This window comes from Antennarius striatus, chromosome 15, assembly GCF_040054535.1.
Source record: "Antennarius striatus isolate MH-2024 chromosome 15, ASM4005453v1, whole genome shotgun sequence".
Classification (NCBI taxonomy): Eukaryota; Metazoa; Chordata; class Actinopteri; order Lophiiformes; family Antennariidae; genus Antennarius; species Antennarius striatus.
Window position 1 is genome coordinate 15557210 of NC_090790.1, and position 14328 is coordinate 15571537.

At 44.4% G+C, this 14328-nt stretch overlaps 1 protein-coding gene across 1 annotated transcript; it reads left to right on the top strand.

Annotated features, from left to right (window-relative positions):
• The first annotated feature begins 803 nt into the window (after window positions 1–803).
• lmnb1 (lamin B1) lies at window positions 804–12652 on the top strand. Its single transcript, XM_068335622.1, has 11 exons — window positions 804–1437; window positions 4612–4768; window positions 4954–5079; window positions 5883–6053; window positions 6581–6706; window positions 8023–8243; window positions 8698–8926; window positions 9021–9125; window positions 10446–10565; window positions 10639–10746; window positions 11782–12652. The coding sequence occupies exons 1-11, from the start codon at window positions 1088–1090 to the stop codon at window positions 11821–11823; spliced, it is 1755 nt and encodes a 584-aa protein (XP_068191723.1). The 5' UTR covers window positions 804–1087; the 3' UTR covers window positions 11824–12652.
• Window positions 12653–14328: the final 1676 nt, after the last annotated feature.

A 14328-nucleotide genomic window follows, 5' to 3' on the forward strand; every position in this document is an offset into this window, starting at 1 on the left:
GCGCTCTACAGTGCTCACACAACACAATTTATCAACATGTACAGTAGCTGCAACTGGATGTCCAGAGGAGTCGAGCTCTAGATCAGCAGGTCAAACCTGATCTGCTGCTGACGTCCGAGTGGTTCCAAAAATAGGGATTAATGCTAGTCTGAGGATATCAATCAGTGAGTCAGGGTTTATGTGATGAAAGCAAACTGCTTGGCAGTGACGTGTTTTGAATGCAGCCTGTCTTGCTTTGGTAAAGGGACATCATTATTAATAGACTCAACAGGTTTTAAAGACAGAATTATGCCAAATAAAATACAATCGACTTTTCATCAAAATGAGCCATTGTATTGCAAAAGTGGATCATGAAGTCGTTTAGTCTGCTTTCAGATGAACCTATAGGTTCTCGAAACCTTCAGACGTGATTGTAAACTTGTAGATTATTGGCAATTAGCGACTTAATAAGCTTGATTTCTCTTTTTTTGACAATTCTGTTAACAGTGTAATTACATATAGGATTATACTACATGTATAATACATGTATAATAATAATAGACAATAATAATGATAGATTATAGGACCCTTCACAATAAAAACACGCGTTTAGAACACGCCACAATGAAAAACCTGCCTTCAGGACAACCACAATAAAAACATCACTTCAGGGCCCTTCACAATAAAAACTTGCGTTCGGGATCCGCCGGAAACAAAATCCATCAATAGCTCCTGTTGTCGACACCGGGTCTGGCCGGACAGGCGGAGTTACCACTGAACCCCAAACAACTGGTTCAGGGCAGCCGGTAGACTCCGCTCGGTCAGGCACAATTCAGTCAAAAACAAACAACCCCTGAAGTTTCAAACGGAGCTGCGTCGCGTCGACACTCGCCATTGGCTGCTGAGACACGGCGTCAAGCGTTCAATCCGCCGCCATGTTGGTCCGCCAAACCCCGTTCATACTGTCCAAGAGGGTAGGACCAGTTCCAGGACCCCCGTCCCACCCGCAGTTTAACATTCGAACCAGAAGAACCCATTGTTATTAGCTGCAGCAGAGTGTTGGGTTGCGTACCGCCGTTCAAACACGCTAGCTAGCTGCTCTGACGCAATGGCGGCCGCTACTCCCACCGGCCAGAGGAGCACGTGCGGCGGCGGGACGCCGCTGAGCCCCACCAGGATCTCCCGGCTGCAGGAGAAGCAGCAGCTGCGGGATCTCAACGACCGGCTGGCCGTCTACATCGACAAGGTCCGGAACCTGGAGTCCGAGAACGACGTCCTCCTGTTGCAGATCAGCGAGTCGGAGGAGGTCCGGACCCGGGAGGTGTCGGGCCTCAAAGCCCTGTACGAGACGGAGCTGGCCGACGCCCGCAGGAGTCTGGACGACTCCTCCAAGGAGCGGGCCCGGCTCCAGATGGAGCTTGGGAGGCTCCAGGCCGAGCATGAGCAGCTGCAGCACAGGTGGGTGCCCCCGGTTCCGGTTCGGTCTTGTTCAGTGTGCAAAACTAAAGTTAATCTAGTTCAACCTGGTTCCACTAGAAACCTGTAGGAACACATTGGAAGCAGAACAAATGACTAACAAATCACTGAACCCCTTATTTCATTTAAGGCACCACTTCCTGAAGGTAATTTGAAGTGTTCTTGCATTGAGATGGATTGTGTTCTGGGTCCAGTGGTTTCACGGTTGCCTATTTGGATGGTTGTTGGTTTCGTCCATCACCCTACCAACCTTCTAACCCTACCAACCTTCAAACCCTACCACCATGGTGTTTTTGTGAAGGCGTTGCTTTCTCCTGGTTCACGTCCAGCAGGTTTGGTCAAAATTAAACATCAAGCTGTTGTTTCTTCTCATGAGGCTCAGCAGCGCCCACAAGAGCATTAAAGGTCAGATTGTCTGAAAATATTTAGGTCAACCACATTTCCCACAATGCAGTAATCAAGACCATATTAACATATTAAGACCATAGACAAAAACGTTTTGAACAAAGTTAATCTCATAGCTTCTGTTTGATTTGATTTTACACACTGCACTGAGAGCAGGTTAGACCCTCCAGAGCAAGCATAAGCGTCCTGTTGGGTTTTGTTTGTCTGTTGAAGCGCTTTGAATTGTCTGCTGACGTGATTAAGCGCTACATAAATAAAGGTCGATTGATTCATTGATTTTTGGTTATTCACTTGCATAGTTTGATCTTTGATCGATGGAGTTCTGTGGGTTTCATAACCTGACAAATTAAAAGGATTTGTTAGTTATTTATCATTAAGGAGTAGTTACGTTTACATTGAGTTACATTTAGTGACATTAATAAGTTACATCTGGCCCTTTGAGGACAGCCGTTATGCTGTTGTGGCCCTCAGTGAAAATTAGTTTGACACCCCTGCTGTAGGCTAATCCCTCCACGGGACCCGCCACAGAACGCTGGCAGGTTTGAGATATTATAGTTCATGATGGGTGAGGCATCAGATCTGGCTTTCAACAGTTTAGAAACCATGGGGTTTTTTCAAAGTGTAGCTGAAACGTGGAGGTTTTCACGTTAGTTATTACCAGACCTGCCTGAAACTCCAGAGGCCTGTACCATAAAGCTTGATGAACCTAGCCGGGCTTCCTCTTACTTATCTGGCTTCACTTACCGAGACATCCGCCCTCTGGATTTTCGGTACCATAAAGCCGGCTATCAACTCACTCATTCAATTCAGGCCTGTCCAATCTAGATCTGTGCGCGCTCACATAAAAAGGGCGGAGGCTGCTGCATGCGACCAATCGCAAACATGCAACAAACTGGCCCGAGCTGCATATTTCACAACGGAGGAGCAAACAATAATAATTAATAAATATGATAGATACTTTATTAATCCCAGAGGAAATTGTATATATCCACTGCTCAGGCATTACATAACAAATAATACTGGATAAACACCAGGAGAAAAAGAAACACTGACATCACAGGACATACCACAAGACATACACTACACTAACAGCAATACAAATCAATAATCCAGGCAAAAACCAACACAGTTGCAGCTGCCAAACGGCGCAAGGATCGCTGGCACAAAATCGCCGACTGTGTCAATGCGAATTTAGTGCCATTATAATATTACTTCCCCACTATGACTGCACTGGTATATCTGACTACAGTAACATTTGTGTGTTCCATAAATGTGTGTACGACATTTTTCGTTATGGCACGAGATTGTAGCCCCTGCGACTTTATGAATAGCTCTACATACTGTGTTCTTCCCGAGGTTTTCGGCATTGCCAACAGAATGCATAAAAGTACCTATGAATGAGTGAATCAATCCATGATTTACTTAAACAAAAAATTGATCAATGGCATTTTAATGACATCATAATAATTGCGAACATCACTAAGAAATATATTAACTGTGGCAAAGAACCTCAGTGCAATGCACACTGTCTGCGGGACTATCAGCGCGTGGTTGCGGTGCGTTACATTACTGATATAAGGCTCCAGCAGCTGACAGATGTAATGTAACCCCTCTCCCCAAAACCTGTACCTTTCGTACAGTTCAGGAAAATTGAACGGATTACAGCGATCTCTAAATATTCTCTCGCGCCTAAGCGCTCTTCGCACAAGCTGTGCACCAAGATCCACCAGGTTCTCATATAACGGACAGCACATTTTCCAAGAGAACTGATTGGTCAGTAGGTGGGGCTGTTGTAACCGCTGAGCTCTGATTGGTCAGTAGGTGGGGCTGGAATACCTGCTGAGCTCTTACCCTGAATTTATCCTACTCCTGAGCAGGTTAGGTGTTCAGCATAGGTTACCGCGACAACGTAGTCTGATAGAAAGTCAGCCACCTTTATGGTACCGAAAGGCCAGGGTGAAGCCTGAAGTTATTCCTTCCACAGACGTTCTGACTTGTAATTCATAATCAGTATCCAGACTTGTTTGTTTGTGGTGTTTGTTTCGCTCCACGCTGCTGCAGTGGCTCAAACTGGGTCAGGTCGGGTGTGGCTGGGGTGTCGTCTGGACATTCTGTGTGGAGTCTGAAGGTCGCTGCCGACAGATCTGATGCGAGAAGTCTTGTTTCAGAGTTCAGGGGGCTTTCAGGCGAGTTCTGGAGACGAGTCATGGGACGTGAACCAAGAACGAACCGTTTCATCACCTCTAGATGATGGGGTGAAGGTTGGAAAATAATAAATGTTCTCGTCTGGTTTGGTTTCCACCTGCTGCCAGGTATAAATTGGGTGGTCTTCACCTGGGCCAGGGTGTCACCTGTTCCTTAGCAACTCATCCAGTGAGAAAAGAACCTGGCAGCTGCCAGACAGCTGCTGTACTTCCTCTTCATCTCCATTCCTCTTCCTCGCCCCTTTGACAAGAGGAACATTGAGAGCGTCCTGAGCAGCTGTATCACTGCCTGCTCTGGTCTGTGACCCCATGACCCTGCAGCAGGCAGTGAGGACAGCTGTGAAGAGCATCAGAAACTCTGTCCCAGCCGCCACACGCTTCTTAACACACACCATGTCCAGAAACAGACACCGGTCCGTGGAGACAACCTTGATTCCGTCTACAAACACTTCTCTCTTGACCGTGTTAGTGTTCAGGTTCTAATTGGTTGTAACCACATCGCACACCATTGTTCACATGCACTTGTTTCTCGCTCTTCATCTTTCAGCTACACCAAGAAGGTTTCTGAGGCGGCTGGAGCCCAGGCCAGGCTGAAGGACTTCGAGGCTCAGCTGAACTCCAAAGAGGCCACGCTGGTCACAGCTCTGTCTGAGAATAGAGCCCTGGATGCCACGCTGGCTGACCTGCAGCAGCAGCTGCAGCAGGTACTGATATTCTGGAACTTGGTTAGATACGTGGAGATGATTTCTGCTGGCCTGCCAAGGAGGAATTCAAGAAAACCAGGTCCAGATTGGCTAAACTGGAGAAAAGCTTTCCAATAATCTAGAGCTGGCACCCGCTGTGGACGTCTTGTGTGTTTATCTGTGTGTTGTGCATTGTGTGTCCTCAGATGGAGGCTGGTCTCGTGCAGGCCAAGAAGCACCTTGGAGATGAGATGCTCCTCAGGATCGACTTGGAAAACTGCTGCCAGAGTCTGACAGAGGAACTGGATTTCCGCAAGAGCCTCCATGAGGAGGTGAGCATGTCATGTTGAGTCTGTGTAGACGAGTTGGGTTGAAAGAATGAGAGCAGCTTTCATCAGGACAACAGCCACAAACGTGTGTGTGTGTGTGTTTGAATACATATATACTGTTAATTACAAGGTGCAATCTCAATTACTTGCAGTCTATTACTGTACTTTAGCCATACATAGGGCGCACCGTAGTATTGGGCGCATGCTACAACAAGGTAAAAGAAGCAAAAAAGTGAGTTTGCTTCAACTTTATTCTACTACGTATTAAAACAATTTGGGTTCCAGTGACGTGCTGTGAGGTTCATGGCGGTGAGGCGGGGGCATTGGACTCAGTTTTACGAGCCAAACAGAACGGCGTATTTACCATTAAATTAACAGCCTGATGTTAAAAACCGGTTAAAAATTATTCGCGTGCAGCAGCGAGCATCTGAGCCACACCTCAGATTGGACTCCTGATGGAAACAAGATTTAATTTTACTAACGTCGGGGGCTACGACGTACGTCTTTAATAGAATTAAATCTGGGGCTGTGTTCCCTGAGTCTCGAAACGCAGCGCACTTCCTGATGCTGTCAGCCAATAGCATGCCCATACAGTATCATGTGACTACCTACCAAAAATCCGCAATGTAGTGAAGCCGTGCATCTTGAAGCACGAATACGCGAGGGATTACTGTACACACATGTCCACGTGTGTATGTATCTACACGTCACTGTGCATCACGCTGGTGTAAATAAAGTTTCTTTAGGACGGACCTGGCGGGTCTGCAGCTGATCAGTAGCTTTTTAGTGATTGTGCTGCCTTGCAGGAAGTGAAGGAGGCGCGGCACCGGTTCGATTCCCAGCTGGTGGAGATCGACTCTGGGCGGAAGGAGGAGTACGACTACAAGCTGACGGAGGCCTTGGCTGACATGAGGGCTCAGAACGAGGAGCAGATCCGCATCTACAAAGACAACATAGAGAGCACCTACGTGGCCAAAGTATGAACACACACACACTCGGCCCGTCAGCAGCATGACTCCACCACGACCGTGCTACTTTTTTGAGAACCTGGTTTTATCTTGAGCGGTTTTTAAAACCCAATAACAGTTAGTCAGCAGTGTTTTCAGACGTCCCACCAAACCCCACGTGTTGAAAACAACTAAACCCACGTCTGTGTTTTAAGTTAGACTTGAATTCTAATCCATTGTAATACGTAAAGAACAATAAGTCTTTTAGTCATGAGTCAAACTAACACAGGGATTAATTGCTCATATAAACACTAAAAATGGTTAATCAGAAAAATATTTACAATCTTATTAAAAAAAATATTTTTGATATTTTTTACCATCTTTGCGAGCCCAACTTTTTCCCTCCTGACATTGAAGTAATGAAGAAAGTGACGGCTCTTTACCAACTTCCTGTTTGTCAGGAAGCGACTGGTGTCTCACTTCGTGTTTTGTGAGCATGAGGACTCTGTGTGGACGCTGCTGACTGTAGACCTGTCCGTCCGTCTGTCTGTCTCCAGCTTGACGACCTGCAGCACCTGTCTGAGATGAACAGCGCCTCAGCCAACATGGCCAGAGAGGAGCTGAAGGAGTCCAGCCTGAGGATGGAGAGCCTTGGTGCTCAGCTGGCGGCGCTGCAGAAGGAGGTGACTTCACACTATCATCAGAAACGTTAGATTCTATCCTTCAGCCACTGTTGTGTTTGGAGAAACTTGATCTTCCTGTGCAATCAAACGACAACCCCGTTTATATGTCTGACATTCTGACTTCTTACTGATCACAGCAGCCAGACGTTGAACAGAAACCAATCAAAGGTGGCTGTTTTCTGCTTATTTAAATTAAAAATAGTAAATTACTTGAATTGAGTGAATCTGTTTTGAAAATTTTAGGGTTTCGTTACCTTATTTATATTGCCATCAAAAATGATTTAAATTTTTTTGTGAACAAGAAAATTGATTAACTTAAAACACGTTTAACAAATTAAAGAGGAAGGAATTAAAGGGGAAGACCGTGCAGAAGTCTGAAATGGATGCAAAGAAAGGACGTGGTCAAACTGGAAGAGCAAACAGCGACGTGTAAACGGTGTCAACACGAAGAGAACCTGTAGCTGAAGACAGTTGTTCAATGTGTTTTGTTTTGATGTAAAACTGTAATAAACCACTGAGAAGCTGTCATATTCAGGGGGCTTGGCGTCCTCTCCCCACTCCTGTTTCGCTGGGTGTGAGATGATGACCAATCCCACCTGACCTGGACGCCACGCCACCAGCTAGAGGACCTGTTTTCCTCACTAATCAGGAGGTCGTGTTGTAGAAAACTTTCAGCAGCGCTGCTAGATTTGCTGGTTTCCTGTCAGACGTCTGTCTTCCTGCTGCTGGGCTGATGTTTGTGGAGTTAAAAAGTGGTGGCCTTATAAAGAGACAACAGCCCCGGCCAATCACAGGCCACGGTCAGATTTAATATCTGCGCCTTATGTCTATAAAATGTTCTATTTGACCCCCAGACAACACAAACTGAACCTGCAGTTTCTTTCCTCACCTCATGGATGCAGCATCATGTAACATGTCTGTCAACTGCTATAAACCTTCAAGAAGACGACTAAATAGTGGACCAATCACAGCGCATGCTGACGTTGGTACTCTTGTTTGGGAGGGGTCTTCAGCTCTGTAGGTGTTCACAGCCCACATTAGCTGTCTGAAGGACGTTTGTTGTCACCCTTCAACTGGAAAGTGAAGGGTGAAGTGGAAAATATGGAGGTTAAAACATGTTTACACTGAAAGCTGAAGGGCCTGATTTGCCTTCTTCCCTTGTTACGATGTGAGGTGGTTCTACAGCAGCACCACACTGCTGTGATTCTTTGTCTTAATATGGAAATCAGACAGTTTTTGTCTGTCTGTGCGCAGCACTGGTTTGAAGTTCTGTTGTCACATGATGAAGTAAATGCTGACCCTGTGTCTGTGTTTAGAGTCGTAACTGGCGTGACCGAATAGCGGAGCTGGAAGCAGCGTTGACCCAGGAGAAGGACTCGACCCGCAAGCTGCTGATGGACAAAGACCGCGAGATGGCCGAGATCCAGGCCAAGATGCAGCAGCAGCTGAACGAGTACGAGCAGCTGCTGGATGTGAAGCTGGCTCTGGACATGGAGATCAACGCCTACCGCAAGCTCCTAGAGGGAGAGGAGGAAAGGTAAGAACCTGAGACGCGTCCAACCAGTGTGCAGTGTCAGCCACACTGCTTCACGAGCAAAGAGCTGACGGCGCCGTGGAGGTTGTTTAGCATGTCAGATTTAAGGTGCTTTTACCCCCCCTAAGTCCGAAACCAAGAAGGTTTTGCTGGATGTGATGGTGTATCTTGGTTTCATGAGAAAACAAGAGATGTCCTTCATCCTCTCCTCTTCCTCAAGGGCTGATCTATCCAGACGTGTTGATTTACAAGTTCTTCAGAGAAAATCTGTTTCAGCCAGGTTTCAGAAAGGTTCACGTCCCAAACAGTTTACTCTTTCAACAAAAGCTGATAATGACAGGACTGCAGGAGGTGTGTGGTCAACGTAGCAGCTCTCCACACCAACCATGTCGTCTTAAAGTTCGGGTTCTAATCTCATCCCTGATCTTCTGTCCTCTGGGTGGTGTTTGTCCTCCAGACTGAACCTGTCTCCCAGTCCATCGAGTCGCGTCACCGTCTCTCGAGCCTCATCGAGTAGCCACAGCTTGAGAACCACTCAGGGGAAGAGGAAGCGCGTCGACGTGGAGGAAGAGGAGGCCAGCAGCTCAGTGTCCATCGCTCACTCTGCCTCCGCCACCGGACCCGTTTGCATCGATGAAATCGACAATGATGGCAAGTTCATCCGTCTCCACAACAGTGGACATGTGGTGAGGACTCTGCTTGTTATACATTCACAGCAGTTTGTGTGAAAAAACATGCAGCTAAAAGTGTGGCACTGACTTGTTGATGTGTCTATCACAGGACCAGGCCATGGTGGGGTACGAGCTCATCAAGAGGGTCGGGGGTGCCGACACCACTTTTAAGTTCACGCCCAAGTATGTTCTGAAGGCTGATCACAAGGTGACGGTAAGTTAGTGCTCTGTTCTAAACGCCACACCTTTACTCAGTGTAGTCTACAAACTACCAGGAGGTAGTCCTCAGCCTATGAGCACAGTTGGTTCTATGAGGTTCTTAAGATGAATTGTTTGCAAGTCATTAAAAAACGCATAACAAACCACTGTAGTACTGTAATGTAACTTTAACATCTCTACCTCTGCTGAATGAACTTCATTCTTGGGAGTGTAGAGGCTAAAACAAACTTTAATCCACTGAGGTTTTCCACCACACTGATATGAATGATGCGCTGATGTCACTTCCTGGTCATCAAAAGACAGACACGCCCCTTAATGTTTGACTTTTATTTCATTAAAGTTTCTCAATTAACCAATAGTTAACATCAAGTAGCAAAACATTCAGAGTTCAGGTTTCTGCTGCCGGGCAGAAACCTAATCCAGCCATCATTGGTTCCTTCATCATTCAGTTCCTATAGGAACTGTGGGTTTTACAAGTTTGTTTTCATTCAAATTCAAAAAAACTTTATTTGTCCCCAAGAGGCAATTGAAAGCACATAAAGCAGGATTGGTGTAAAAGTGTAAACATAAACAAAAATTTAAAAACAACATAAATACACTGTTAAATAATAATTCAAAAACCTAGTTAGTTCAAAACCTAGTTAGCTTAGAATCGAATTTGTTCAAAACTGAGTTGGTTAGTTCAAAAATTAGTTGGTTAAAAACCTAGTTAGTTTACTACTTAGTTTAAAAACCTAGTTGGTTAGTGGGCTAGTTTAAAAAAATAGTTTAAAACCTAGTTAGTCCCAAACCAAGTTAGTTTAGAACCTAGTTTGCTAAAAACTTAGTGGGTTATATAGTTAAAAAACTAGTTAGTTTAAAACCTAGTTAGTTAGTTTTAAAAGCTAGTTAATTTAAATGTTGTCATAAAGGAACATATATGTAATATATTTGCTTATAAACACAGTGTTTATATGTAGGAGAACAGCCCTGGTCCCACTGCTGACCCGGATCCTTATAAGTCATGTCCAAACCTTCTGATATAATCCTCCATCTTCAGATTGTATCCTAATAGTCCTGTCATCATTAGTAAAGTCATGACCCGACTCCTCTCTGGCCCCCAGGAGCCCCCAGCATCTTCAGCCTGGACTGAGATTTTCTACCGAATTCAGTATAAGAACATACTGATTCAGTGTTGGGTTGTTGTTACTTTCTGAAGCGTTTGGGTTGTAGGCCTACCTGTGTGAATGCAGCATGATGGTGGTCACCTACCTGGAGCAGCTTTCCCCTTATGTGGGTGCTGACGTAGGAGGCCGTTTTTGTTTGCTTCCTGTAGGTTTGGGCATCCGATGCTGGTGTGAGCGCCAAACCCCCCACAGACCTGGTCTGGAAGAACCAGTCCTCGTGGGGCTCGATGGAGGACATCACAGTGATGCTACTGAACCCCCAGGGAGAGGTGAGACCCTGGACATTCATCTGACCATGACTGGCCCAGAGCCTCTGGACAATCTTTTCATGTTTCTGTGCAGGAGGTCGCGAAGAGGGCCACGACATACAAGACATCAGAAGAAGAGCAGTCTGAGGAAGAGGATGAAGGTGTTGTGGATGCCTCTGAGGTGGACATGCTCCACCAGCAGGTCAGACCAGCAGCCTGACTGAGATAGTCAGACCCCATCACCCGTGTGACATGAAGTTGAATTGATTTGTGATACTTTTATAGATTTATCCATCAAAATATAATTAAAATAAAAGATAATTTTCCACTGGCTGAAAAATATCATTAACATCGATAATTAAAGTGTCCTGAAGCTACACTGGGCTGAGCTGTCATAAGTCACGCGCTTTACTTGGTGTATCTCCCATTGTAACTTTCATTGCTACCAAATTCACCGTAATTATTCCATCTGTGTCCTGTGAAAAATTTTCTGCAGTTATTTCCATAGATGTAGCACTGGTACCTCAGATTTAGTTTTTTCGATTATACATCAGTTTTCAAAAAAAAAATCAACCACAATTATTTGAATTACATCACTAGTAAAATGTGCTCGGAACGGTTTCAATTAGATTGGATAGACCTTTATTTCCCCACTGTGGGACTAATAAAGGTCTGTCTAATCAAAACCGTTCAAAGCACATTATGTCATGTTACTGTACAATAAGTCATAATAAAAACATATCAGCCAGTAGCAACTCTCTAGACCCACAATGAGGAAGAAGAGGCTTAAGACAGAGTGGTACCATTTTTTCTGCACTCTGCTAAATAAATATTTATTTTTAATTGTTTGTCAGCTTAAAATAGATTTGTATTAACTAAATATTATTGAAAATTTATTCATTAATAAAGTCCAGTGCAGAACTGGGGAATGGCTGTCTTCAGTTTAGCCTTAAGACTTGTTAATTCTACTTACGTCGCATCCCCTTGAGCCAACGCCACCTTTGCATCAGTTTCTAATGTTAACAAAGCTGTCACCTACTTTTAACGTAGGGCATGGATCGGACCGACACACTGGGCTTGAAGATAGCGAACAAGTTGGGTTGCCAGGTGACAGAAACAGACAATCGTTAACTGGGTGGCGCGGGTTTAGATGATCAGCTAGCATGATGGAGCAGATGTCCGGCTAATGTGTCTCGACGTGTGTTCAATGCTAATGGGAACGTTTGTCTGTTTGCAGGACGACCGTCACACTGGAAAAAGAGGCTGTTCCATCATGTGATCTGCAGCTGACACACGCCCTCCTCTGAGCCCAGCCTGCCTGTCAGCTGGAATTCTACTGACTTTTTCTGTTTGTAGTGAATTTTCTGAAGCGTAGGCTTTTTGGTTTGTTGTTTTTATTTCTCACAGAAACACCAGCTGTTTTTTCTAGATCTTTTTACATTTAAACCAAAATACTGAACAAACCTTGTTTGTAGAATAGATTTTTTTATACAAGCAGCAGAAAATCTCAGGAGAGGATGTATTTTGATATGAAATCTTAAATATGCATTTAATTTTTTTTATAATTTATACTATTGATACTAATGGCGACATACTATTGGCTTTAAGTTACAAGAAGAATCCAGGTTGTCAGTGGTTCATTTAGGTCTTGAGGTTGTTTTTGAAAGCTACTGTGTGATCGTGGGGGAGGTGGATCTTAGTCCTGAAGGATCTGAAGTGCCACAGGAACAGCTGTGTGTGATGGATGGCCTTCCTCCCATCAATGTGAATGGTTCTTCTGTGTTCAACAGCATTCTTCTCATCCTAAAAACACTTAAAAATCTGTAATGTGTGATTTTATCCTTGAAAGCAGCAGGAAGTGGAGGTCACTGACTCCCTGGTACAGCAGGATGTGTGGTTCTTGAACACACAGGTACCATTAGAACCATCTGACGTGTAGTGGAGTTCCACGCGGGGGCTGTCGTGCCATCATGAAGCCACACTTCAACCACTAGGACCGGTTGCTTGTTTTTAATGCGTGACGTGTTTGAAGTGCGTTTTGTGTTACCATGCATGTTCCATTTTGATCTTTATATTAGAATGATTAAATATTGGTTTATTACACCTTAGTGTTTGTTTCTCAATCGTTTCAGACGGCTGTTTGGTGTCGTCTTTGTGTGCACAAACATTTAATCAGACCCGGTGGACATATTTTTTTATACAACTAGAATGAATGAGGGTCTGTTTGTGGCTTTCAGCACCTTTGGCAAGAACAGGCCTCTGTAGATCATGATTTATATAATAAATAGAAGGAAACACTGCAGTGTCTCCAAACCCTGGATAGAATCACCTCTATCCAATCAAGCTGATAGGTTTCATTCACATTGTCATTTACTTTTCCCTGGGTTTGAGTATCACCATAAAATCAAAAACGTACATAGGTCTGTTTATCATTGTGGCAAACAATGTGGCCAATTGTTTTATATTTGGTTTGAGTCAATGAAAGGATGACCTCTTGATATTGCAAAACAGGCTTTGCCTCAGCTTTTTTCTCGCCCCTGGAAGATGGATGTGGCCACCACTGAATGAATGAGGACATTCAGTGGTCTCATTCTGTAGAGGAACAGCCAATCACAGACGCTCTACTATATTCCAGGATTATAAATTTCAACAAGGTGAACCTCCTTGATAAACGGCAAAAGATATACCAAGTCAGTTAGATCTGAATGGAGTTGTAAAGGGTATTACTGGTAGACTAAGGAAAACAACACAAATGGGTGGAAATGAGTGAACTGTCAGATCCTGCCCTCTGGAAAAGGAATTTAAATGCAGAGAAGCCAAAAGTAGCCATCATTAACTCTGAAAAGAAAAGCAATCATGGACTGAATGGAAATGATAGTGATCGGTCAGAAATCCATTTCCAATTCTATCATTTGAACGGGTGTTTGGTGATATTTCTCAAGGTGCATCTCCCCAGAGGACAAACTTCCAATACAGCCATTTGTCAATGGCATGACCTCCAAACGGTCCAGATCTGGATCCAACTGAAGATCAATGGTGGAAACTGAAGAAACTGTTCAGTGATGATGGAGAAAAGCGGACTGGCAAGTTCTACAACACATAAGTGGAGAAAACTGGACCTGTGGGCTTTACAGCACAGGAGGGGTGAGAACCAGGGCAGGAGGTTCTACCGGGACAAAAACAGTCTGCTATCTGATGTTTGAGCCTGTAACAGGGAACACCCTCCTCATCATCAACTCTCACGTGGTTTCAAATCTAAACACACCAGCTGTTCAGAAGTCAGCCATACAGAAACCGGAAGTGGCTTTCAAAATAAGAGGCCCCATTATTCTACGTCCACCACAGGATGAGAACAGGTCTCTGCAGAACTACCAGCGGATTGTATTCCACCTCTGAACCACCTCTAGATACAAGTGGATTTTAGAGATTGTTCTACTTCAAACTATTCACAAACAAAAACCATAAGGAATCCACAAGGAAGCAGGTACACAGGAGGGCCACTTGCAGTCCTGGATGTGTCTGTGTGTCAATTATTATTATTGTGCATTCATTCTGAGACATTTTTTGGGAGACCAATTTTCGGGAATTGAAATTGCATTGGATTGGGAGCAGTTTCACACGCAAAAACCCCCCCAAAAAAACAAGGGCCCCTGATTTCAAATGAGCTCCAAATAAATAAATAAAAAATGTATTGCTTCAGTTAAGCAGATTTCATGCTTGTCGATTGAATTATCAACCTAATCTTAATCCTATGTTTGATAAAATGGATTAATATATATATAAA